The sequence below is a fragment of the Acartia tonsa genome, chromosome 7, assembly GCF_053477335.1.
Source record: "Acartia tonsa isolate MP-2025a chromosome 7, ASM5347733v1, whole genome shotgun sequence".
Classification (NCBI taxonomy): domain Eukaryota; kingdom Metazoa; phylum Arthropoda; class Copepoda; order Calanoida; family Acartiidae; genus Acartia; species Acartia tonsa.
This window is the reverse complement of record NC_137266.1, coordinates 2,209,024-2,233,559: the sequence shown is the minus strand read 5'-3', so window position 1 is coordinate 2,233,559 and position 24,536 is coordinate 2,209,024. Positions and strand designations below refer to the sequence as shown.

The following is a 24,536-nucleotide window of genomic DNA, read 5'->3' as shown; positions in this document are numbered from 1 at the left end:
TTTTGAATAAACACAATTTTCCACACTAACAAGGTTTATTTATATTATTACAAAACTTAAATTAAAAATCAATAAATGTTGTGGGAATTTTTTCAATAAGAACTTATTTTACATTTACAATAAAGACTAACTATTCAAATAATTTATATTTAAAGAAACAATTTATATTTAGTTCATATAATTATTTTAAAGTTTGATTATATTTAAACATTGATTTTACCAGAACTGCCTGCCCCACATTTTATGCACATTAATTTTGTCCATAAGTTTTTATCACTGCTATGTTTTTTCCTTACTATCCCTAAATAAAAGTTTCAGAATCTCTGTGTATCTCTCTGCACACAAGGATCTCGCTGAACCACTGAACTGATACAATTATCCATTGCATTGTAGCTTCTCGAAGGTCCTGTGACATAAAAATTGTCTTCAATTTATGTATGCCTTGTCCAACTAGCAGAAAATGATGGTGTATAAAACAAAGTACCCTGTTGAGCACTAATACCTCTTTAAAATAAATAGGTTATATTGGGTACTGGGAAGTCTCACAGGGTTAGTGCTCAATAGATATAAGGTCCTGCAGGAGTGGGTCATACAAAATAGAAGGGTGGGGGGGGGGGGGAGTGCTGTTCTGTAGAGGCATTTTGTGTGCAGGAACTAAAAAAGTTCCCCAAAACTAGTATAAAACACAATAATACCAGTATGAAATTCATTGAAACTGGAAAATTAATTGGAAATGTCTACATATTATCCAATAAGTAAATACACTCACTTAATTTTAATTAAAAGTCACCATATTATCCACTAAACTTTTGATAACATTTAAGAGTAAATGTTTGATTTTTATATTTAAAGCAAAAGTAGCAATGGATAATTTGGTAATTAGTTTTTACATTATTAGTAACATTACCTAATATTACAATTTTTTAAATTGAGACAAACATAGAGCAATCTTAAAAGATAGTTATGAATATAAATATCAAAGTCAAACAGCTTAGAATTTGGCTTATGTTTTATTTATCTGGAAATAAAATAGAGCAGATAACTTGTCTATATGTCTATACAAATAAAAATTTTATTCAAAAGTTTAGAGTTCAGTGCTAGTCCAACTGTAATTTAGTACTCAAGTACTGTGCTAAGCACACAAATAATTAGTTCAGCAAATAATTTTTAGCCTTTTAACATTATTACAACAATTCCATTCTAGCTTTTGTTGGAAAAAGTCACATTTATGTTAAACATGGATCTAATAAAGATTATCAAAGCAATAGTGATAATCTTGGCTCTTATTATGTTTGGTGTGCAGTTCAGAATTGCAATACTAAATTTGATAGATCCACCTATGGTTGATTCCAGTCATGAAAGAGATCTTACTGCTGATGATATGCCTGTTATAACAATATGCCCTTACAACCAGACTAATTCAGCCATGGAAAAAGCATTATTTAGACTAAAATTTGGCACTCAAATGGAGGATTTGTTGCAAGGGTCTGCTAAGTGTGAAGAAAATACCCAATGTATTTCATGGGGATCACATGTCAACCAGACATATGATCAAGTTTTGAAAGAAGTATTTAACCCCAATGTCATCTCTAAAATATTTACTTGGGCCTTAAAGTAAGATTTTTGTTATCTTGCTAAAAATATTTTATTCATGAAAATATTTATTATGGGTTAGAAATAAATGTTAAATACATTTTTTTAATTGCTAATATGAATTCAATTATGTTTTAGTAAAGATGAGAAAGAAGTATTCTTGCCAATGATTGGACTTTGCAAGGAAATCTCAAATTATTTGGATGTACAGAATATTGTAAAGATTAACATAATGGAAGCTGAAACAAGATTATTTTTCACAAACCAGATGACTAGAAGCTATTTCATGCCAGATCTCTCATCCCACATTGGAGATAAAGTTGTACTATGGCCAACACAAACTACTTTTGTACATGTGAAAGTAGAAGTCAAATCTTCTTGCAGGGAACTTGAAGTTCCATGGACTGTAGAAGACTACAACAAATGTATTGATGACCAACTGCATGGTATATTCTCAGGGAACTTTAATTGTACGCCCCCATGGCTATCTACACACAATCAATGTGATGGCATATACAGTAGAAAATATTTTAATAATAATCCAACATTCAGCAAACAAATTGTTCTACCTTTGTTGAACTTTGGTAACAACAAAATTGAAGCAGACTGTAGAAAATCTTGTGAAACCAAACACTATCATGTAGATGTCAGGGGAGATACTTCTAAAGGGTCCAAACATCATGCATATATAACTGTTGATCAGAAAGTCTCTGTCAAAAAGAAAGTTGCCAATTACAGTCCATTCCAGTTCATTATAGATGTTGGATCCAGCCTTGGTCTCTGGTTAGGTCTCTCTGTGCTTGGTATACATGATCTTGTTGTGATTGCTCTTGATTACGGTAAAAACAGCTTTGTGTACAAACAATTTAAAGATTTATTTAAAAATATTAAAGCTTAAATGATTTAGTGTTTATCTTATAAACTATCTGGTATTGTTCAAAGAACATGTCCTAACTTTTGTGATTTTTTCAACCCATTCATGACAAGCTCCTAAAGTTCAAAGTTTGATTCAACGGGTTCAATAAAATAGATTTTTTAAATAATTACTCAACAGAATTAAAAAAGTAAGATGTCAAATTAAAGATCTTACATTTTTTTGTTCATAATGGCAATTTTCTTCTTTTTTTGTTGCGTTTTAGTACCTTAAAACCAACTTATTTAAAAAAAAAAATTAAATTACTTAAAAAAAATAAGAGGTCTACAAAATACAATTGCATATCTAAATTCTATCCATCATTTAACATCTACTACTAACTAAAACACAGACTAGCTACTTTTTCAGAAATCACAAAAGTAGAACATGTTTTTTCTGTATATGATAATGTAGTTTAGTATATATAGATTTTCAGGTATATTCGCATTCGTTGCATCTTAAGTGGTGTTTCATCATATTTTCAGAGTAGCTTTTGATAGGGTATTTTAGGTTAGGTTAGGTGATTACTCGGCAGGGTCAGAGGTCCCTGCAAGGGCTAGATATAGGGGAAAAGCTACTGTTAAAATACAATAAAACGTCCAATAAGAGGCGTTGCCACTAAAAGGATTATACCCAGATTTTTTTTAATTTGTTGCTTGCATGTTGATTTTAACTTGCTTATAGACTTTAATTCTTTACAATATGAAGCTGGCAAAAAGAGACATATCCAAGAAAATATTTTTTGGCAAACAAGGTATTGTAAGTTTTATTGTAGAAGTTTAGGATTTGTAGGAGTTATGATTGTTAGTTTTTAATTGTCCATATCTTCATTGTTTGTTTATTGTGAAATTGATGAATAATTTTATTGTGCTCTATTATTATATAATTAAAGTAATATATATATAGTGATAAATAGTATATGTAACAATCACCCCTTTTCAATTAAGAATTTAGAGAGCAAAGTTTAATGAAATCCTTTCTGCAGAATTTTAGGTCTTTGAAAAAGTTAAGGATGTAGTAAGCTGTTCATACATCTATACTATAAATCTATTATTATATATTTTCAACATAACTTATATTTGCATTAATGTTTGTTTTGGAAGCATTGGAAAGTTTTAATTTATATAAAAAAAACATAATATTGTACATTTTTGAAATGATAATCATAAATGTTTATTTTTTCATAAATTAACTTAAGCTTATTATAATTGTAATAACTACTAAATTGGCTTCTACAACACTAAAAACTGTACATCTATTTTAATATACTACTGTTGATTTCAACCTGTTATATATTGTAAATTTATGTCTAATCAATAAATGTTTTTAATAATAATTGTAATAGATCAGTCAAGTTGAACAGTTTTAAAGGCATTTTTGAAAGAGGTCATCCAGGTAACAATTGAACAATTTTTGATTAAAACAAAGCATTTATGTCACAAAAACCTTAAAATATCCTATTTATCATATGTTATACTAATCGCTGTGCCTCTAGCATCAAGAGGGCTCTGTATTCAAAGGAATAGATAGGAAACATAAAAATAGCTTAAAACAATACCAAGAATTAGATCTCAAATTAAAATATCCTATATCCCCCCATGGCCTATGTAAGACTTCCTTGAAACGGAAAACTCGATCAGTTTAGTAGTTTTTTTTTTAATCTTATTTTTCAGACAAAAAAAACCTAGTATTTTATATAATAGGATAGGCATTTAAGTCATTTATTTTTTTTATATTTCTTATTCTTTCTTTTTCTTTCTCCTTCTTTCTCTAGCCTTCTAATTTTCTTCATTTTATCAATAAATTTATATTACTTTAATATTTTATCTGCAAAACAAAGGATGAATAGAAAATCACGAAACCTTTAAATAATTTGATTTATTTATGTCCTTTTTTTTTGCATGACCAACAAACCAATGGAATATACTGTAGGCTCATTAAAATAAGGAATGATATCTAAAAATAGATTTGAAAACAAGAATGACAACATCCTAAAAACCTGATTAAAAGCAGTCAGACTACCATAGATTTTTTATGCCTAATTATGGTGCATAATGAATGGAATTTTGTTAAAATTAGTTGTTAAAAGTAAAAGCGGCTAAAGAGCTGCTTAAAATCAGTCCAACTGCTACGGATGGTTTATACTTAATTATGCTCCATATTAATGGGAATGGTGATAAGAAGATTCAGCCTTATATCTTTTACAGGAGCCGAGAAAATTAGTTTTGAAAATCAAAAGTGGCTAAGAGCTGCCAAAAAGCAGTCTGACAGCTATAGATATTTTATACTTAATTATGCTCCATATTAATTGGCATGGTGATAAGAAGTTTTAGCCTTATATCTTTTACAGGAGCCGAGAAAATTGTTGTGAAAATTAAAAGCGGCTAAAAAGCTGCCCTAAAGCAGTCTGACAGCTACGGATGTTTTATACTTAATTATGCTCCATATTGATTGATTGATTGATTAGCCTCCACAGATTTGTCACATGCATCTGCCAAACAACATGTATTTTGCGTCATTATATTGAAATTTAACAGGTAGATCCTTCGTCGAGCTTCAGAAATTCAGCAGCCTGTTTAGGCTTTGTCCATAGGGATACAACTGTCAGGGTTGTGGGGTCGTCGGGGCAGTTAAAAAGGTGTGCAGTGTCGTGAGGAACGTAGCTACAGTTGGGGCACTTATCTTCAACTGTATTGTCAAGTCTTGTTAGGTAGGAGTTTAGTTTGCGACTAAAACCAGATCTAGGTTGCGAGAGCTGGGTCCTAACATGTCTGGGAAGAGAAAGTTCTTCTTTGTTAATTTCAGGGGGTTTGCAACCCAAAACGTCATTTGGGGGAAGATTCTCTAGAGTATTTTTAACTTCAGATGTGTGAATAGCTTTCAGTTTGGCTTTTCTGTTTTCAGCATTAATTGGAAGATGTTGTATGCTATTTCTGAAGTTTTGAATTGTTGGTTTCATGTGTTTTCTGGCAGGTAAAGGCTTATCAACGTGTTTGTTGCCTGGGTGTTCTGGGAGATGACAGGTAAGCAGATATTGCTTTGTTTTCATCATGCAGTGCTCCCTAATAGGTAACACTTTGGTTTCTTGATGTATGTGTTGATAAGGGGTAATTTTCAGTGTGCCAGTGGAAACTTTGAGAGCCTTATTTTGAGATACCTGTAATTTTTCCCAGTTGGAGTCAGAGATGATGGGGCTCCATATAGGGCAGGCATACTCCATAGCACTTCTGGCAATGGCTTTGTAAGTCATTGTCATTGTCTCTTTATCTTGGCCCCAGTCAGTGCCACAGAGAGACTTCAGCATATTGATTTTGGTATCAGCTGTGCTTGTGACGTTTCTTATGTGCTTGGAGAAGGTTAACATAGTGTCATATGTGACACCAAGAAGTTTAGGTTCATGTTCAAGTTTGACCTGGATGTTGTTAATCAGAACTTTTGGGTGGATCTTGTATTCCTTGGTATCTGGAGTGAACAGAGTTACTGTTGACTTTTCTGGTGACACTATCAGCTCTCTTTCATTGAGAAACTCAATGACCTTAGGGACGAACTTATTGATGGCTTCAGTAAGAGCGTTTATGTCCAAACCAGTAGAATAAATAGAGATAAATAGGTTGTCGAGATGGAGCGTGTACGGCGTGCAACTACCTGGAGATCAACACCATCAGATCCTGCCAGCAAAGTCCATCAGCTTACTCCTCACACAGAGGGACATGTATTCTGCCATTATGCTCCATATTGATGGGAATGGTGATAAATCTTTCATAGCAAATCAAGTTTCCCCCTTTTTGTCTCTCTCAGACGGACATATGGACGGGCAATTCAAATTATAGAATAGCTTCGCTACTACATAGGTAGTAGTAGTTTTTTGTTTATTTTTTACTTTTGTTCGTTTAGTTTTGGGTTATTCCTTCAATGTTACCCCCCCCCCTTCTCCCCCTTTACATATATAAAAAAAATAGGTGGTAAGGTGGGTAGGCATTTGAGAGGTCCTACTAAGGTAAAACTCTAATACAAATCTTGCTGAAAAAGGGCATAAGTACATGACCAAACATACAGAAACTAACTATTTGATTGGACAAACTTTGTCTGAAAGTCTTAACAATGCATGGTAATAAGTCATCGTTTTGTCGAGGGAGGGGGTTGGTTGTACCAAAATTTTCAAATTGAAATAAAATCTTAAGAGGATAATACCAAAGGAATTAAACCCTATATCCTTTCAATAGAGTAACAGGATGTGTTTTTGTCTCTGTGTCTTTTTGTCTATACCGATGGATCTCGCTAACCACTGAACCGATCGGGTTCTCCTTAACAGGGTAGCTTCTCAGAGGTCCCGGGAAAGTTTATAACTATTTTGGGGGAGGGTACCAACACCCTCCAAAAAAAAATTTCATATAAATTATTTTTTAAGTTATATATTTGAAAAAACAAACATTTTAAGTTCCATTAAAGGCCTCTAGGGGCGTAACCGCTAATATTTATAATATTAGCTGAATAAGAAAATACCTCTTTAGAAGTTAAATGCCCTTCATAGCATACTGACAGACTGACTGACCAAGTTAATTATATACAAAATGCTCTTTGGTAGAAGAAATCTTCATACGAAAAAATAAGCAGTCTTTCTTGAATAGCAGTCGAGATAATCATTATCTCCCCTAGATTTAGCTAACAGACAGATAGATGAACATTTCGAGTTATAAAGTAGCTCCGCTACTGAAAAGTGTATTATGCTAGAAAAATATCACCGATGTAAAATTAGCGGCTACGCCCCCTAGAGACCTCTAGGGGCACTTGAGGAGGGGGAAGTCGAATTTGATAACTCAATTTCTTATTTTAGATTTTAAAAGAAAAAGTAAAATAAAATATTTTGGGTGGTGAAATTTTTTTTTTTTTCGGTGGGGAGTAACCCCCCACCCCCATCCATCATTTTTAATTTAAACTAAAAAATTTTTTTGGGGGAGGGGGTATTTTTTTATTTTTTGGGGGGTTGGGGGTGTCCCACCCCCAAAGAAAATAGTTATAATCCTTCTTGGGAAGCTACCCTGTTAAGGAGAACCCGATCGGTTCAGCGGTTAGCGAGATCATTCGGTACAGACACACAGACTGACACACAGATACACAGCCACACAAACATCCTGTTACTTTAGCATAAGGATTGTAATATTAAGTTTGCAACTATTAGATTTCTATTATATGTAGTACAAAAATTTCCCGCTAGGTGGCTCAATTTAATTTAAACAATAACACATTTGTTCTCAAAACCAATATCTTTATTAATCTAAATTGTTCATAATATATATCTTTATTTTTTTATTAATACGTTTTGTATTAGATAGTAAATTTAATTTTTTAAAGGAGCACAGTCTTTAGAAAGTTTGTACTGGGGTATTCAACAAAAGGCATATACCACTGAACCACTCTTACTACTCTGGGATAAGCTTTAAAAAGCATATACCACTGAACCATTTTCTGGAAGTAGAGGACGTAAGAAACCCTCTACAACTAACTTCTACTAATACAGCAAGCTAGCTGGAATGTCCCTATATAGGCCTCCAGGAAATCTGGGAGGGAGGGGTTATTCTTTGGATATGGGAGGGGTATTTCTACCAAAGTAGGATAGCAGTGCCCTCCCCCAAAAATAGGTATAAACCTTCCCTGGATGTATGAAAGCTTAACTGAAAAGGAGAACAATACTCTTCATAACTATACTTTACTGTTCTTTTTATCTAGTTTTTACTTCTTAAAATCACGAAACCTTCCATATTGAAAGACGACTTTTAAATTAGTTTATATTTTCTAAATAATTTATTAAAGTGTATGTAGAATATACGTGGATATTATGACAGGGGTAAATTTGTCGTCAATTTAGCTTGCTAACATAGACCTCATTTATTGGTCAGATCGGTCATCCAGTAGGAGAGGAAGGGATAAAGGGGGAAATGATTATTTTAGCCCACTCCAAGTTTCACTTTGTTAGAGAACATTATACCATTATTATGTTATCTAGAACAATAACTTCTCAATAACCAGTTTTGAAGATCTTAAGTTACATGCAGATTCGCCTGCATTTACTAGTTTTAGGCTATAATACCTAAAAGATATAGTAACCATGCAACTCTTATAATAAAAATTAAGATTTATTGATGTGGTATCTTGAAAAAATACCGCTGAACCGATATGGTTCTCCTTTACAGGGTAGCTTCTTGTAAGTCCTGGGAAGGTTTATAACTATTTGGGGGGAGGGTAAATAAATATATAAATAAGAATAAAAAATCACGAAACCTAAAAAAAATAAGGTTCATTACTTTTAAAGCATGACTATATAGAGAAACGGACAAAACAATTATATTATACTAGATGCGCATATGTCATGGGAATCTTCACTGAAAAATTCAACTGTCTATCATTAATAGCAGCCGAGAAAATTACATTTCCCCCGTATTGTTTCGGAATGACAAACATACATGATGAATTATAGAGTAGCTTCTCTACTAAGAGCAATAATAACAATAATGCTCTTAAATTTATAAGTGAGAACATGCACAATTTGATTTGTAAAATTGGATGTAATACACTTGGATATTATGACATGGGAAATTTTGTTGTAAATTTAAATATGTTGCTACCTTTGTCATTGATTGGTCAGTACGTTCCTCCAATAGGAAGGGAGGGTATGATGTAAAAGAAGTGCTGTGTATCAATATACAAATACTAGCGGCTACTCCCCTACAGGCATTTTAGGGCAATAGAGTCGTTTCATAAAGAGAAAGATTTTTTTAGGAAGGGGGTCATTCTATTTACTGGACGATTTCTTTTTAAAAGGTGGTGTTATCTTACAAAATTGTTATTAACCTTCCCTGGAACTAAGATAAGTTATATTGTAAAGAAGAACCATATCTGTTCAGCGGTCAGTGAGATCCTTCATTAGACAACAAAAGTAACTACTTTATTTATACAGTTGGAAGAGTAGGCGAAAGCTTTTTTAAAAAAGATATACAACCAAGGAACACAACATCAACAAAAGAAAACTCTGAAACCAGAAGGAAGGCGAACAAATAACTCTTGTAGAGTCAGAAATTAATATGCAGGACATTAAATTGCAAGTCTGAACAAAATGGTAAGTAAATTTGTTTAAAAATTGCTCAAAATACTAGATAAAGTAAAAGGACAACTTGCATTTTTGGGATTTAATCATTAAGATGTCTCGCTCTGTGTTTTTAAAGTAATTTGTTGTCCTAGAAATCTTTTTTTTCTAAAAATCAGGTGAATAGGATAGATTTATTATCCAGAAGTGTCAAAAAAAAGTAAGAAAAATCAGCAGGTTTTAAAGAGGGGCGTACGGACTTTCTGGTAACAGTTATAGAGTTGCTATGCTTCTTAAATCGTACCTAGGAACCGTCACGCATATTTGGAAATCGATAGGACAATTATAACATGTATTAATTAACGGAAAGAAAAAAGTTACGGAACAGACCTTAATTATAAAAAGCTATACTTTTAAAAACAGAACAAATTGAGAAATTATTTAATTTTTTATTATTATTTATTTTAATTTATATTTTTACACATATTAATAAACATATTATATAATAATCATATATCCACAATTTAATAATGACTTTTTAGATGATTTTTTCACTGAAAGAATAGTTATTTTGTTTCAAAACTTTAAACATTTTGAATATTATCCATGTACTGCTTTGTCAGAGGGGTGGAGGCATAATGGTACACCTCCTGGCCCTTAGGTTGACCGCAAGCAGGCATTATGACCTCAATAGGAGTAGGACTTGAGGACAAAGGTCTGTAGATAGATCCATTATGACTATGGATAACATAATCATAATGTGATTCATCCAGTAGACGGCCCTCAGATTTGAATGAGGATATCTGGTTGGGTGTCCAACGTTTGTCGATCCAGCTGTAACGTTTGTTTTTAGCGTCTTGGTGATATATTTGGCCTTCAATTGAGTCCTGTGTCACATTTGAGAGATTTTTATTCTTAGAAGCAACAAGATTAAGCTTGTGGAACAGTAGTACAGCAGATAACAGAACAGCTAAAGTAAAAATTATAACTATAACCATGCCAATGACCCAAATATTAGCAGGAACTGTCAGCGGCTCTTGTTCAGCAGTTGTCATGTGGATGGTAACCTCTTTAATGTTGTCTTGACTGCTTATTGTGGCAAGAGCTGAAAATTCAGACATATCTTCACCAGCAAGAGCAGCTATACGAACAGAATATTCTAGCTCAGCGCTGAGAGAATGTAGCTTGATTTGGTTAACATCACCAGCTACGGTAATGTTAGTAATCTCTTGGGGACCAACTGAGACACGGACAATATAACCATCCGCCTTGGAGACGGGTAGCCAGTGAACCAATCCGGTTGTTTGATCAACCAGCAAAGATTCAGTTATCACAGGGGCTGGAAGATAAAGGATATCTTCAATTATAACAACTGTATTTTCACTATCTATATCATTATCATTATTATCAATAGGGGTAATCTTAGTAGCAGGAATGTCTTTGATGTTCAGGGTAACTGGGGAATCCTGACGAATTCCAGCTTTATTTGTCACCCTACACGAATATCTACCAGAATCCTTAGCCTCCAGCTTATTAATCATTAAGATACCAGAAGGATCCAGCTCATATTTATCACTGGCCAAATTGATCAGGCTGTTTTCTTTAAGCCAGGTAATCTCGGGCTTGGGGTTGCCCTCCGGGGGGAAGCAGGCCAGGGCTATGGTCTCTCCCTCGTCAGCTGCCATCATCTTGGGAACATGGCCGAATTCGTGCTTCAAATCTGCAATAAAAAAAAAATTAAAATCCGGGAAATAAAATATAAAAAATCACGAAACCTCGAATAATACAAAATCACGCAACCTATACTACGATAATATATTTTTATGATGTGTATCTTTTTTTTGCAATAATAGCTCAATTTATTTTTAGTATTGTTCTCAAATGGGCTAATTTGAAAAGTAGGGCTTCGCCCCAGATCATATTATTTACATTTGAGTAATGTCTTTCATTTATTTAAATAGACTTTTAAATAGATAGATAGTATAGAATAGATAGATAGGTAAAAATGGATAGATAGAAATTCAACTCACGTAGCCTTTCAAATCAAAATATTCATAGAACCCATTTCTCTTTAAAAGGAATTCCTTTACAGCTACTTAAACTTAACCCCCCCCCCCCCTCTGAAATGTCAAAATCTAATAAATACCCCCTCAAAATCAAAGCCCCTCCCATTCATACTATTTCCTTTTGGGGTTTTATTTATTATTTAACCCTTTCTGTAAATTTTTCATTGTATATTCTGATCAAATATTTTACTCAAAAGGAAATAATATATCAAATGAAATGATTTATTTGCAAATAATCAATATGAAAAATCTTTGAAATTTGTTTTTTTCTAAATAAGATTCAATCTAACTTCCTTATAATTAATGAAAGAGGTAGGGGACAATGGGCTGTTTATTACACTTCCCCAAAGTTTTATAATAACGTTAGTTTAACAACTTTGGGGACTTTCTCTGGGGTTTTAACCACTAATCTTAATCTACAGAAGGGGTAATTTTATGCATCATTATTGGGGAAGTACATCAATTTATCGCCCATTGTCTTATCCCTTTAGACCCCTGTACGTACATGGTCAAAACTCAGTTTGAAGTTTAACAACTAATCAAAATTGATCAAATCAAGCACTTGATAAATATCTCATTTATCATTTCCTAGCTTCCAAAAACAGATGCCCTCTCTCTATAACTAAGCAGGGATCTTAAGGGATAAGACAATGGATAATGAATTAATGTACTTCACCAATGATATTAAACACAACTACCCCTCCTGTAGATTAGAACTATTGGTTGAACAATTCAGTTTAAACCAACCAACCATAATTTAATAAATGTACCCAAAGTTTTTAAAAACAGAAAATCAAACTTTCTATAATTTACAGTCCAATGTACCTTCCCTCCCTAAATTAAAGTGTATATCTATCTATTTATCCATCTATTTGGAAGCGTTTCAACTCTATAATTGTATGTAACGAAAAAGATACTTACACATAACGGTTAGCTCCGCCGATTCACTATACACCACGCCGTTAACATTCTCCGCCCGGCACGTATATTCGCCGCTATCCTGATTACGATGATTTTCCACGGTTCGCAGAAAGAACAGCGCACCGCTGGGTAGGATAATTGTATGATCGCCGGCTCCCGTCAACACACGCTCGCCGTTGCGATACCAGCTAATTGTTGGGGTTGGATATCCACTAGCGGCGCAATTTAAGGTGGCAGGTGCTCCGCGCTGAACTGTTAAGCTCTGCGGATGTTCGGTTATTTTTGGCGGCTGCGAAGCAGCCGCGGCTGAAAATGTCACTGTTATCAAAGAAAATAAATTGATAGTAAGAAAATTCATTTTTGTATGTGTATTGTAAAGTTTTAATCGACACATGTCTTTATGATGTGATAGTTTAGGTGTAACTGAAATTATTGAAATTGACCGAAGAATATTTGGTATAGGGGAAGATGAGAATTGGGGGGAGGGTAAAGGATAAGGAAGGGGGTAAGAAAGAAAGAGAGAGAGAAAGCAGATGTAACAGGGGGGGGAAGAAGAAAGAGAAAGGGGGGAAGAGGAAGAAGGGTGTGCATATCAATAGCAATATGTCCATTCAAAAATTTTATAAAAACTTTTTTGTTTTGTAGCGAAGCTACTCTATAAAATATAAATGTTATACATATATACTTGCTACTTCGCCCCTAGCATTTAGGAAGGGTCAGGGGAGGTAATTAAAATAGCCTAAAACAAACTCAATATATTTATTAAGCAGCCCTGAAAGTTCAACCAACGCAGAATTGTATTTTCCGAGATCTTTAGCTTGAGACAAAAAAAACTTACTTCTCTATAAAATAGGCTAAAAGTCCGTCTGTCCATTTCAGTTATTAAATGTTTTGAAATTTGACTTCGCCTAATGTACATTTATCATTATATATACAATTAAGAGTAATTTCTCTTTGGAGGGTGGTGGTACCCTCCCCCCAAAATAGTTATAAACCTTCCCAGGACACATTAGAATTTACGTTGTAAAGGAGGACCATATAAGTTCAGCATTTGGCGAGATCCTTCGGTAAAGACAAATAATTATACATCATGTTACATTTATACAATTATTTACAATATTGTATAAACGCTCCTACTCAACAATAACAATTGCAATGAACGGACGGACGGACGGAGGACACACCTTTACAAGGAGTGAAATGAGGTGTTTAAAGGGTAGGGGTGCGTCCATAGGGGTGAATATGCTCCTCAAAGTAGGAAGCGCATTTAAAATATTAAATGCTGATCTGTTTCTCTATTTTAGGTAAGCTTTGCATAGGTCATGGAATGGTTTTTAGCTATATCTTTTTCATAATTAGGTCTCAGGATGGTTTAAAGCTATATTCCAGTCCCTCTCTTTACTTCGAATATAGAGCACATTTAAATTAGATTTGTGTATCTTAGTTTTTAAAGCTAGCGGCTAGGAGCTTAATGTATTTAAAGGGACATAGAGAGGGGCCAAAATATAGCTTAAAACCATCCCAAGACTTATTTCTGAAAATAAAAGAGACAAAAACAGTCACATGACCTATGTGAAGCTTACCTAAAATAGAGAATTAAATTGGTTCAGTAGTTATTGAGATCTTAAGCTTAAGACTAAAAAAACCTTACTACTTTATATAATAGGAAATATGTCAGAAATGATCACTTTTATTTATGTAATTAAGTCGACATAATCTATTAAATTTGCATGTCAATACATTGATAAAAAGCTTGACAGGGAACCTGTTTTGTTTTAATTTCGTCAATAAACAAGAAAGTTACTTTCCAGTATGGCTTCGAATCCGATTAATATCCGCTGGATTAGAACCGGTTCTCAGCCATACTGAAAAATCATGTATAGCATTGTTGTACAGATAATTTTCTACGAATATTAAATAAAAAATATCAATGCTGGTTTGCATCTTATATTTTTTTCATTTTAAAATCCGCGGAAAGTTATCTATAATACGATGCAATAAATAACTATTATCAATTTTATAACGACAGACAGACGAACGGACACATAAACCTAAATTTCAGAGTAGCTACATAGAAAATATAAGAAATATTTGCCCTTAATCAAAAGAAACAAAATTCTAATGTAAAAGGGGGAGGTCCCACCCAGAAAGAAAACACCCTCCCTAATTACCCCATATTGGAAACTCCCCCCCAACCCTTCAGGATATTATAATCCAGGGATATAAAGGGATAAGACAATGGCCGATAAATTGATGTACATCCCCAATGAAGATACACAAAATTAGCCTCTCTTTAGATCATCGTATCAATCTAGTAAAAGTCCCCAAGGTTGTCAAGCCAATGAATAAGAAAAGTTATAATAAAACTTTGGGTACTAATGTAAAAAACTGCCCAATGTTCCATACTTCCCTGATATTATAATCGGTAATGAGGGGTGGCGGGTTCGAATCAAGTAAATATGCCGACACATCTCTCTAATCTTCTCTCTGAAACTTGGATAAAAAAATACTTTGAAATGCCTCTAGGATGGGGGGAGGGGGGGTTGCTTAGGCTTAGGATAGGTTAAATAGGGGTAATATAAAAAGGGGAAAGGTATATATTATTTAAATTTGAATTGGAGAGGTGAATTAAATTTATAATGTTAAAAAATAAACTTACTTCAAAATATGAATGGCTAGTAGCTGCACCCCTAGGGGTAGGTGGGAGGGGGGGACATGAAAATAGCCTAAAACCACAAAAAGGAATGGATAGGGCCACCCTGAAAAGTAAACCAGCAATTTCCGAGATTTTTAGCTTCAGACAAAAAACCTTACTACTTTATTTTAATAGGATGTCTTTTTGTCTGTCTATGTATTTGTAGCTATCAATACTTTTCAGAGAAGATTATCTTATGTCCAGGGGTCATAAAATAAGCTTCACTGAAATGAAGAGCCAGCGATATCCATCGTTAAAAAAACCATAGAAAGACATCCTGTTACTTTAATATAAGCAGCAAAATATTTTTATGGTCTAAAGTTATTTAGAATTATTTTAAACAATTAAATATGATATTTGATTTCTCCCTTTGAAAATAGAATAAAACCTTCTCATTCATAATATAACATCTCAAAACTATTACGTAACCGCGGTAAACTGTTTAGAAAATCCATGCTTCAAAGTTTATCTGTAAGGAAAGTTAAACGTAATAAAGAAAAATACTGATTCAAAAAAATTTTAGGGGGTGGAGATTTAATGACATTTGGCCATCAAAAATACGAAATATCATAAATCCTGTGACCATCCTAAATTATTAATAATGCTTGTTATAAGAATAGATACCGCGCCGCGCAAAGCTACAAAAGAATTTTTTTAACAACTCCTCCCCCTGAATAATCCCCCCCACCCCGCATAAAAAGGGTTAACCCCCCCCCCCCTCAACATAATCTTACAACTGACGGCTTTAAAGATAGGTTTAACAAAAATATTTGTACAAAATCACAAATACGATTAGGTTTTTGGCTATTTTCTGCTAATTCTTAGAATACTAGGCGTGTAGCTACTAGTCCTATAATTTAAAGTAGTAAGGTCTGTTTTGTCGGAAGCTTAAGATCTTAGAAATTGTTGATTTTTTAATGTATTGTAATGGTTTTAGACCCTTATTTATCCCTACAAGCAAGGGGCGAAGCAGCTAGTTCACCAAAAAGTATAATTACTGTTTAATACATTATTGTTCTTTTTAAGTGTGTCGTTTTGTTGTTATTTATTTGCTTATGGAAAAAAATACCCAAGTAAATAATCATTCTAAAATGAAAAATATACAAATTTTTCGCCAAAAATAATTTACAATGCGAAAACACTAAATTCATATCGGAGACCTAAAAGAGAACGCAGGATTAAAAATACCCAGAGATTGCTATCTACAAATCTAAAGGTTTTGGGTTTACCTATTTATTTATTATATAATAACCAATTTTTAAATCTTAATGAAGATCTGCAATGAAAAACAACATTTATGTATTATGCAGTAAAAAAAAAGAAGGTTTAAACATTACAAAGTGGTTGGTCGACCCTTTACTTTCTATATTAGTTCTCTTTTAGTATTTTTTGAAGATGAGGGGGGGCCGGGGGGGGGGTATATTTTTCATGGTTGATTTTTCTTGGGATGGTGAAGTTATCTTCCACCAAATAGTTAAAAACCTTCCAAGAGAAATCACGCATAGAAAAAAATTTGGATCTACTGCAGTTCACGGTAAAATATTGCTGGAAAGCAATATTTCCCAAAATCTATGAATTTTAAAGGCTGCTAGCTGCCAAACGGCTGAACATACAGATCATGACCGCACACTGTTTTAATCTGGAATAGCTATAAATCAATAATGCATAATTATCTCGCAGTGCAGAGAAATGCGCGAAAAATACCTATTTTACGCGTTTTTTCTTCAGTGAAGAAGCTTTCCCTGTGCATCATTGGATCTTGGCTATTACAGATTATTTGTAGGCCTTCTTATGCCCCTTAAAATGGTGTGCGGGTATGATCTGTACGTTCAGCCGTTTGGCAGCTAGCAGCCTTTAAAATTCATAGATTTTTGGAAATTACCGTGAACTGCAGTAGATCCAAAAATTTAATCTCCTTCTTGAAAAAGAAATCCCTAAGATTAATAAAAAATAAACTTAATAATAATAACTCTGAACAGATAAGAATGGACTTTAAGAAATACCAAAGGACCTAAAGACAGGTATCTAAAGGGATAAGAAAATTGCCAAAAAATTGATGTACCAATGATGATACACAAAAATTTCCCTTCTGTAGATTAAAAATAGTGGTTGAAATGTTTAAACACTAAACTTTATGAACGAACCAATCGAAATTCAATAAAAGTCCCCAAAGTTGTTTTGCCAACAAATGAGGAAACGTTGGGGACGATTGTAATAAACATCCCAATGTCTCCTCCCTCCCTGTAAATGAAAACTAAAAGAAGTACCAAAGAAACTAAAGTAGTTTATTTCAATACAAAAAAAACAAAAAAAAGTTTATTGTTCTTCAAGTATTTGAATGTACCAGCTCGATTTAAAAAATGAAATATAGATTACTGGTATTCGTACATTTCTGCTAAACTTCAAAAATATTGAGTTCAAAATTTTAAGAAAGCTTCACACATAGGTTCTGGAATGGTTTTAGACTATTTCATTTTTAATATCTTAGCCTTTGGGTGGTATTATGCTATTTTTATGCCCCTTTCTTACCTACCCGTTTGAATACAGAGCCCCAAAATGACATTGACTCAGCCACTAGTTTATTATATTTTAAGTAAATTTGGCTAAATAGCTTTTTACTGTTTTTCAAGCTTACTTTTTGAAGTATGATTTGTGATCCTTTTGTTTGATCGGGTTTCTTTTACAAACTTTTTTTTCAAGAAGAAAGTTCATTATACCTATTCTTCTCTTTCTTTTAAACAAGGATGACAACATTCATAAAAGCGAAGCTCTGAAACAGTAGGACAAACAAAATTAAAACTTGTAGAGTGTCAAAAATGAGTAATTAGAATATAAAAGTATAAACAAAATTGTAAGTAAAATTGTTGAAAACTGCGTAAATACATACTTTTTTTAGGAATTGATTATAGAGATGCTTTGCTTATAACATTGTACCTTAGCATAATAGGAATCAGTATACAAAAGATCAGATGAATCGGATAATTTGAACATACAAAACTTTGTTAAATTGTTGTCAAAAATCTGCATGTTTTAAATGGATAAACTGACATTATGGTAATGATTATACAGTTGCTTCGCTGTGTGTTGTAGAAATTTCAGACCTCTATCTTTCATAATATCTCACTTTCTTTTTACGACCATTGAACATTCTGTAACTCACTTTGTCTGCTTATCCATCCATTTTTTTCCTTTCCCACATATGGATGTTGCAATCCTTGTTAGAATTTCAATTTAAAAGAGTTTTATTAACCTTTAATAATCAGAGCAATTCATTTTATTTAAGTTTAGAATCTTAAAATGTTATTGTCAACTCTCCATTAAAAGAAAGAAATACAAAAAAGGGGAGGGGGGATATAAAGGGGTGAAAAAAAGGGGAGGTGGATAACCCCAGAAGGGAGGGGGTTGACCGCTGGCGGCTTTATTGACATTGTGTGTCCTGTGTAGCTTGCTCGCGGTCAGTTGGTAATATAATCTCAATACTAAATATAATTCTTAATTGAAATTCTTAAGGGAATTGTTTTCATTCTAAATAATCTCTTTCTTGTACCTTCTTATTATAAGGTGTTAGGCTACTCTATCATTTTAAATATTTTATGTTAGTCCATCTCCTAAACCGTTAAAGAAAACGGGATTTTCTTGGATGATTTTAAGGATAGATTTTTTTTTGTTGAGAATATTCCTCTGACCAATGTACATAAATGATTTACTTTTCTATAATTATGGTCGATACGTCCATAATACTGTACGAAACGGTTAGGATTTATCGTTAATTTAGCCATGTTTTGATTTTCTTATCTAATTTTTGAAGCACTAATTACTAGAACGATCAGGTATATTGTTTTCAGCGAAGCACCTCTATAATCAAGTCTTAAAATGTTAGTATGCTTAATAAAGTAATTTCGGGATAGATTTATTTTGCATAAGAACGTCTAAAAATATTGTTGTTTTTTGTTAATGTTAGTATGTCCTTCCCTATGATTTACTTAGGTTCGCTTTTATGAATGTTGTCATCCTTTTTTTCTTTATATTCATTAGCTTAATTAATGAAGTTTGATGTGGCTTTACCCAGTTTCCGGCAAATCAAAGAAAATTGGCAATTTCCTTGGGTTTGCTAGTCGAGCTATGAACCCCCCCCCCCTTGTGATTTGAAATAATAAATTTGATGATAAGGGGGATTAGTTTTGAAACAGCGTATGTTGTCCAATAAAAATTACGTCATACAATACAAATGACCAGACCAATGATAGGCCAGTATACAACTACAATGCAATGTATACTGGACCATCATTGGTCATTTATATTGTTTGTTTGTTAATTGTTTTAGGTCAGGTTAGGTTAGATATTATTGGGTAGCTCCGAAGGGGTGCGGCAACCCGTAGGGATCAGACTAGGATAAAAACACCTACCCACCAACTGAATTTCAATTCATTTAAAATATAAGGGATGAAGGGGTTCAGCGCTCGATTTGAACATTTAGGGAAAGCCCTGAATATTGTTAGGGAGTTTCCTACATGCACGAAAGTAATCTAAAGTGGCAGTGGTCAGAAGTTCCAAAATAATAATCTATAATACAAAGTAGAACGATGTCTGTCCGTCTGTCTGTCCGTCTGTCCGTCTGTCTGTCCGTCTGAAGCTTAAGATCTCAGTAACTACTGAACCGATTGGGCTCTACTCTTCAGGGAATATACCTACTGGTCCTGTGATGGTTTTAAACTATTTTCTTGGGGGGTGGGACACCCCCAACCCCCCAAAAAAATAAAAATAACCCCCCCAAAATAATAAAAAAAATTTTTTTTTACTTTTTCTTTTTAAATCTAAAATACGAAAAATGAAGTTGATCAAACCTCTTGGGGCAAAGCCCCTAGAGGCTAGGGGCGAAGCCGCTAGTCAGGAATAAGACAATGGACAATAAAATTGATGATTTATAAAAATCCCCTCGATCTTTAGTTTTAAATAATTGGTTGAATTGTTTGGACACAGCTTTTTAAACCAACCAACCAATATTTAATAAAAGTGTAGGCCAGTTAATGAAACAAAGTGATTAATAAACTTTGGGTACCAGCGTAATTTACAGTTCAATGTCCCTCCCTCCCTGTAATTCATAGAAAAAAAGGGACCACCTCAAACCAAACTGGGTGTTTTTGTATTCTGTTATAATGTGTTTTTTCTTTCTTTTTTTTTTCAAACTTGAACAGTCATGAAAGCAAAGCTCTAAAACGGCAGGACAAACGAACATTAACGCTAGTGTGTCAGAACTGAAAAATCGGATTTTAAAGATATGAGTCTAAGTTGTAAGTAAATTTGTTGCAAAATACTGCTTAAGATATTATTTTTAATTATTTTTAGGACTTAATTATAGAGATGCTTCGCTTTTAACATTGTACCATGTTGTAATAGGAATCAGTATATAAAAATTAGGAGTAATGAATAATTATACCACATTAAAATTGTTGATATAAAAATATTCTGCTACAATATAAAAACACCAATCTTAATCAATCTGGATGAGCTGAAAATGGATTGCCTATTTCTTATCTAATTTCCAAATGTGTACAGCAGATAACCCAATTATTGCGAACGCTATTTTCAGTTACCCCGCTCAAAGGGAAAAGCGATATAATGTATAAACGATTTATAAATCATACATTCAAAATTTTAATTTTTCAAATTTTGATTTTTTTCTGAAGGTTTGAAGCTATTTTAGCTAGTAGTAAATTTTGAGATAGGACGCGGACGCTAGGTACACTTTCGGAAACTAAAATTAAGTTCATCTCAATCTGACTATCGTCCAAACAACTGACCGAAAAACCTTATTCCGCCAATTAAGGTTAATTAAAAGCTCATAAACGGCGGGAGTAAAAGCAGTGCAGCATTCCGTGGTGTGTGAAAGAGACCACCCCCATTTTTTTCATTTTTTTAGAATTTCCGTACGTCCATTTTAAACATGTTGATTATTAACTTTTTAAAAAACAATTTTTTTATGTGATATAATCACTTGATTTATCTGATTTTTGGAGTACTAATTCCTATTACAATAAGGTACAATACTATAAGCGAAGCATCTCTATAATCAAGTTCTAAAAATGTAAGTATGTCCAGAGATTAAAGTAATATATATAGAGCGATCAATAGTATATGTAACAACCACCCCTTTTCAAAGACCTTCTACCGACTTTGGATTGGGTCCTTGAAATCAGCTGAATCTTTCAAAAATGTAAATACAGCCGGGTGCTGGCAAAAGAACCAAGAGCAAATTGTAAACTAATGTTAACGCAAGGACGCCCAAGCTTTTTACTTTGTATTGGGGTAAAATTAGGGGTTCTATACGTTCAAGGGGAGTAATCTAACGTATTTGAAAACAAATTGAGAGGTGTAGATAAGAGGATTCAAAGCCTAAAGGGATATACCCCTTTACCCCTTTACTTGGACGTCTATGTATCAGCTATAATGATTTCTGCATTTTACCTAGTTAATTTCGTTTTTGCATTGTTTAAATACTGTTTATTTGTTGAAAAATATTTTGAAAATTATCTATTGATCTCATAAAACTGACAATAACCCAATTACTTAAAATAAGGACATAGTTAATTTGCCACCACCTCAGGGAGAGTTCAACCCTTTATGGAAAAATAATTGAAAACAATGTAAATTCAGGCGAAAAATAAATTTGGGAACATCTGCAATATATTAGTTCTATATTTGTCGCTAGATGTCACTAAAAACTTGATAATTATGATTTGCAAGAAAGCATTCACATCATTAATAAAAATGTCTTGTTAATCACAAATAACTAGGTTTAAAAATTCAGTATTGTAAATCGGAAAAGATGAATATTAATATAATTTCATAGTCAGGAGCCTAGTTGTAAGAAATTGATAATGGAAGTTTTAAATACTTCACATAAGTTTAGACAGAAATGACAATTTTTCACAAAAATTGTCCCTTTCTTTTTCAAAAAGCAGAAGAAAGCATTGAACAGCTGAATTTAGAAAGCAAAGTTTAAGGAAATTATTCTCGTCTGCTGAGCTTTAGGGTCTTTGCCATCGGATATCATTTAGTAATCTGTTTATACATCTATACTATAAATTTATTGTCCAGAGACAGTATTCTGTATTTAAGAAGTTTTGCAACAAATTTTCGTATACTTTTGTCAAAACTTATTTATTACATTTTGTATATTCAGTTATGACACTCTACAAGAGTTGATGATCGTCTGTCATACCATTTCAGAGCTTCGCTTTTGTAGATGTTGTCATCCTTGTTATATAAAAGAAACAGGATGTCTGTCTGTCTTTATGTCTGTGTGTGTGTAGCTAAAGATCTCGCTAACCACTGAACCCTTAAGGTTTTCCTTTACTATGAGAAGCTTATCAAAGATCCATGGAAAGTTTATAAATGTTTTTGGGGGGATAGTACATCAACCCTCCTAAAAGAAACTACTCCTACAAAAATATCTCCCCCCCCCCTCAAAAAAAGTTTTGGTTTAGTTTTTCTTTTAAAAACTAAATTCTAATTGGTTGCTTCCATAAGGAAAAAGGATAAGTGGATGAATACTCACCCCTTTTTCATGGTAAAATACTACTTCCCCATCCCTAAATTTAGAAGCAGACGAAAATCAAAAGCCGCCCAGGGCTTTTTGTAAGTCAATCATAAATAATAATGTGAATAAAAAGAAAAGCGATATTTAGCAAACAGCCGTGTGCGGTCAGAATCAGCTGAATGTTCATTATGAAAAAAATTTCCCCCTTTTTAGAAATAGAAGGATTCATCTTTCATGAACAAATTTCTTTAAACAAAAATAAAATTCTATGTAATTTTTAATTAAAACATTAAAACGAAAATATCTAATCTAATATTCTTGCCCTAAATATGGAAATAGTAAAAAGTAAAAAAAATATTTTTTTTAATAATTTTTAATCCTCCCATTTGAAAAGTAGTGGAATAGCAATAAATTTAAGCGCGGCAACAGCGCTGAGTAGGCCTCTATGCCCACTGCCTATTTTCGTCTTCTAGTTGCTTCGATTCCTCTCTTTTATTTTTTTCTCTATGGTTGCTTCACACAAAAAATGGTAGCTGGACAAAGTGTCTCAAAAATCAGCCATGTGACGTCATAAAAATGAAGGAGATGAGAGGAATGTGGAAAATGAATACTCCTAAAAGGAGATGGATAATCCTTATTTTTATAATGTCACAAGTCTGATTTTTTAGACACTTTGTCAAGCAACTAGCAGTGTCAACCTTTTTAAACCAATAATTTCAATTTACTGAAGGGTTAGTTTTGTTTATCAGAATTGGAAGTCTATACTTCCTCTCCCCCTCCCCTACATGGCTCATTGGTTTTTAAAGGATTTCTGGGACGATTAAACACAGAAGCATAACCAGTTAGCAATTAAATTGTAATTCACTATGTGAAATCTAATAAAATTGTCTCATATTTGTGTATATTTTCCCAAAGGATTAAACTATTATGATATTATCCTTTTATTAAAGTAATAGAATGTATATGAGTATTTGTCTGTAGCAAATGTTCTCGATAGCCACTGAACCGATATGGTTTTCCTTCACAGTGAAGCTTCTCATAGATCCAGGGAAGTTTTATAACTAGGCATATGTTCTTTAAAACTCTCTCTTGACCAACAAGCATGGTTTATTGGTTTTTAAATGATTTCTGGGACGATTAAACACAGAAGCATATAGTAATTTAACTGTAATTCACTATGTGAAATCTAATAAAATTGTCTCATATGTGTGTATATTTTCCCAGAGACTTAAACTAATATGATATTATCCTTATATTAAAGTAATAGGATGTATATCTGTGTGTCTGAACAGATATGGTTCTCCCTAAAAGTGAAGCTTTGAATAGGTCTTTTAACAATTTTGGAAGAGGTTACCAAAAGTAGGTGTCCCTTTAAGAAAAGTCCTCCCGCTATAATAATTAAAGACTTCAAAAAGTCCCGTAGGGTTAAAAGCCCCCGTAGGGTCTAGTTGAAAATAAAAGATTATTCTTATTTTCAACAGCGAAGCTTATAAGATTAGGTTAGGTCCGTACGTCCGTCCCGAATAGAAAGCTTTTTTTTGTTAATTCAGGCATGTTAGAATTGTCCTATCGATTTCAAATTTTGCATGGTGATTCCTGTAATAGTTAGGTACGATTTAGAAAGCGTACCAACTCTTTTATTGTTACCAGAATATCCAAAAGTCCATTTTAAAAAGTTTTTAGGCAGTTTTTCAGCAAATTTACTTACAAAGTTTGGTTTATACATG

General features: G+C 33.1%; 1 protein-coding gene across 1 annotated transcript; it reads right to left on the bottom strand.

Moving 5' to 3' along the window:
• Positions 1-10,027: 10,027 nt before the first annotated feature.
• LOC145324649 (uncharacterized) lies at positions 10,028-13,017 on the bottom strand. The gene is made up of 2 exons (XM_080167233.1): positions 12,575-13,017; positions 10,028-11,307 (listed from the first exon to the last, which is right to left on the bottom strand). The coding sequence occupies exons 1-2, from the start codon at positions 12,966-12,968 to the stop codon at positions 10,172-10,174; spliced, it is 1,530 nt and encodes a 509-aa protein (XP_080023359.1). The 5' UTR covers positions 12,969-13,017; the 3' UTR covers positions 10,028-10,171.
• Positions 13,018-24,536: the final 11,519 nt, after the last annotated feature.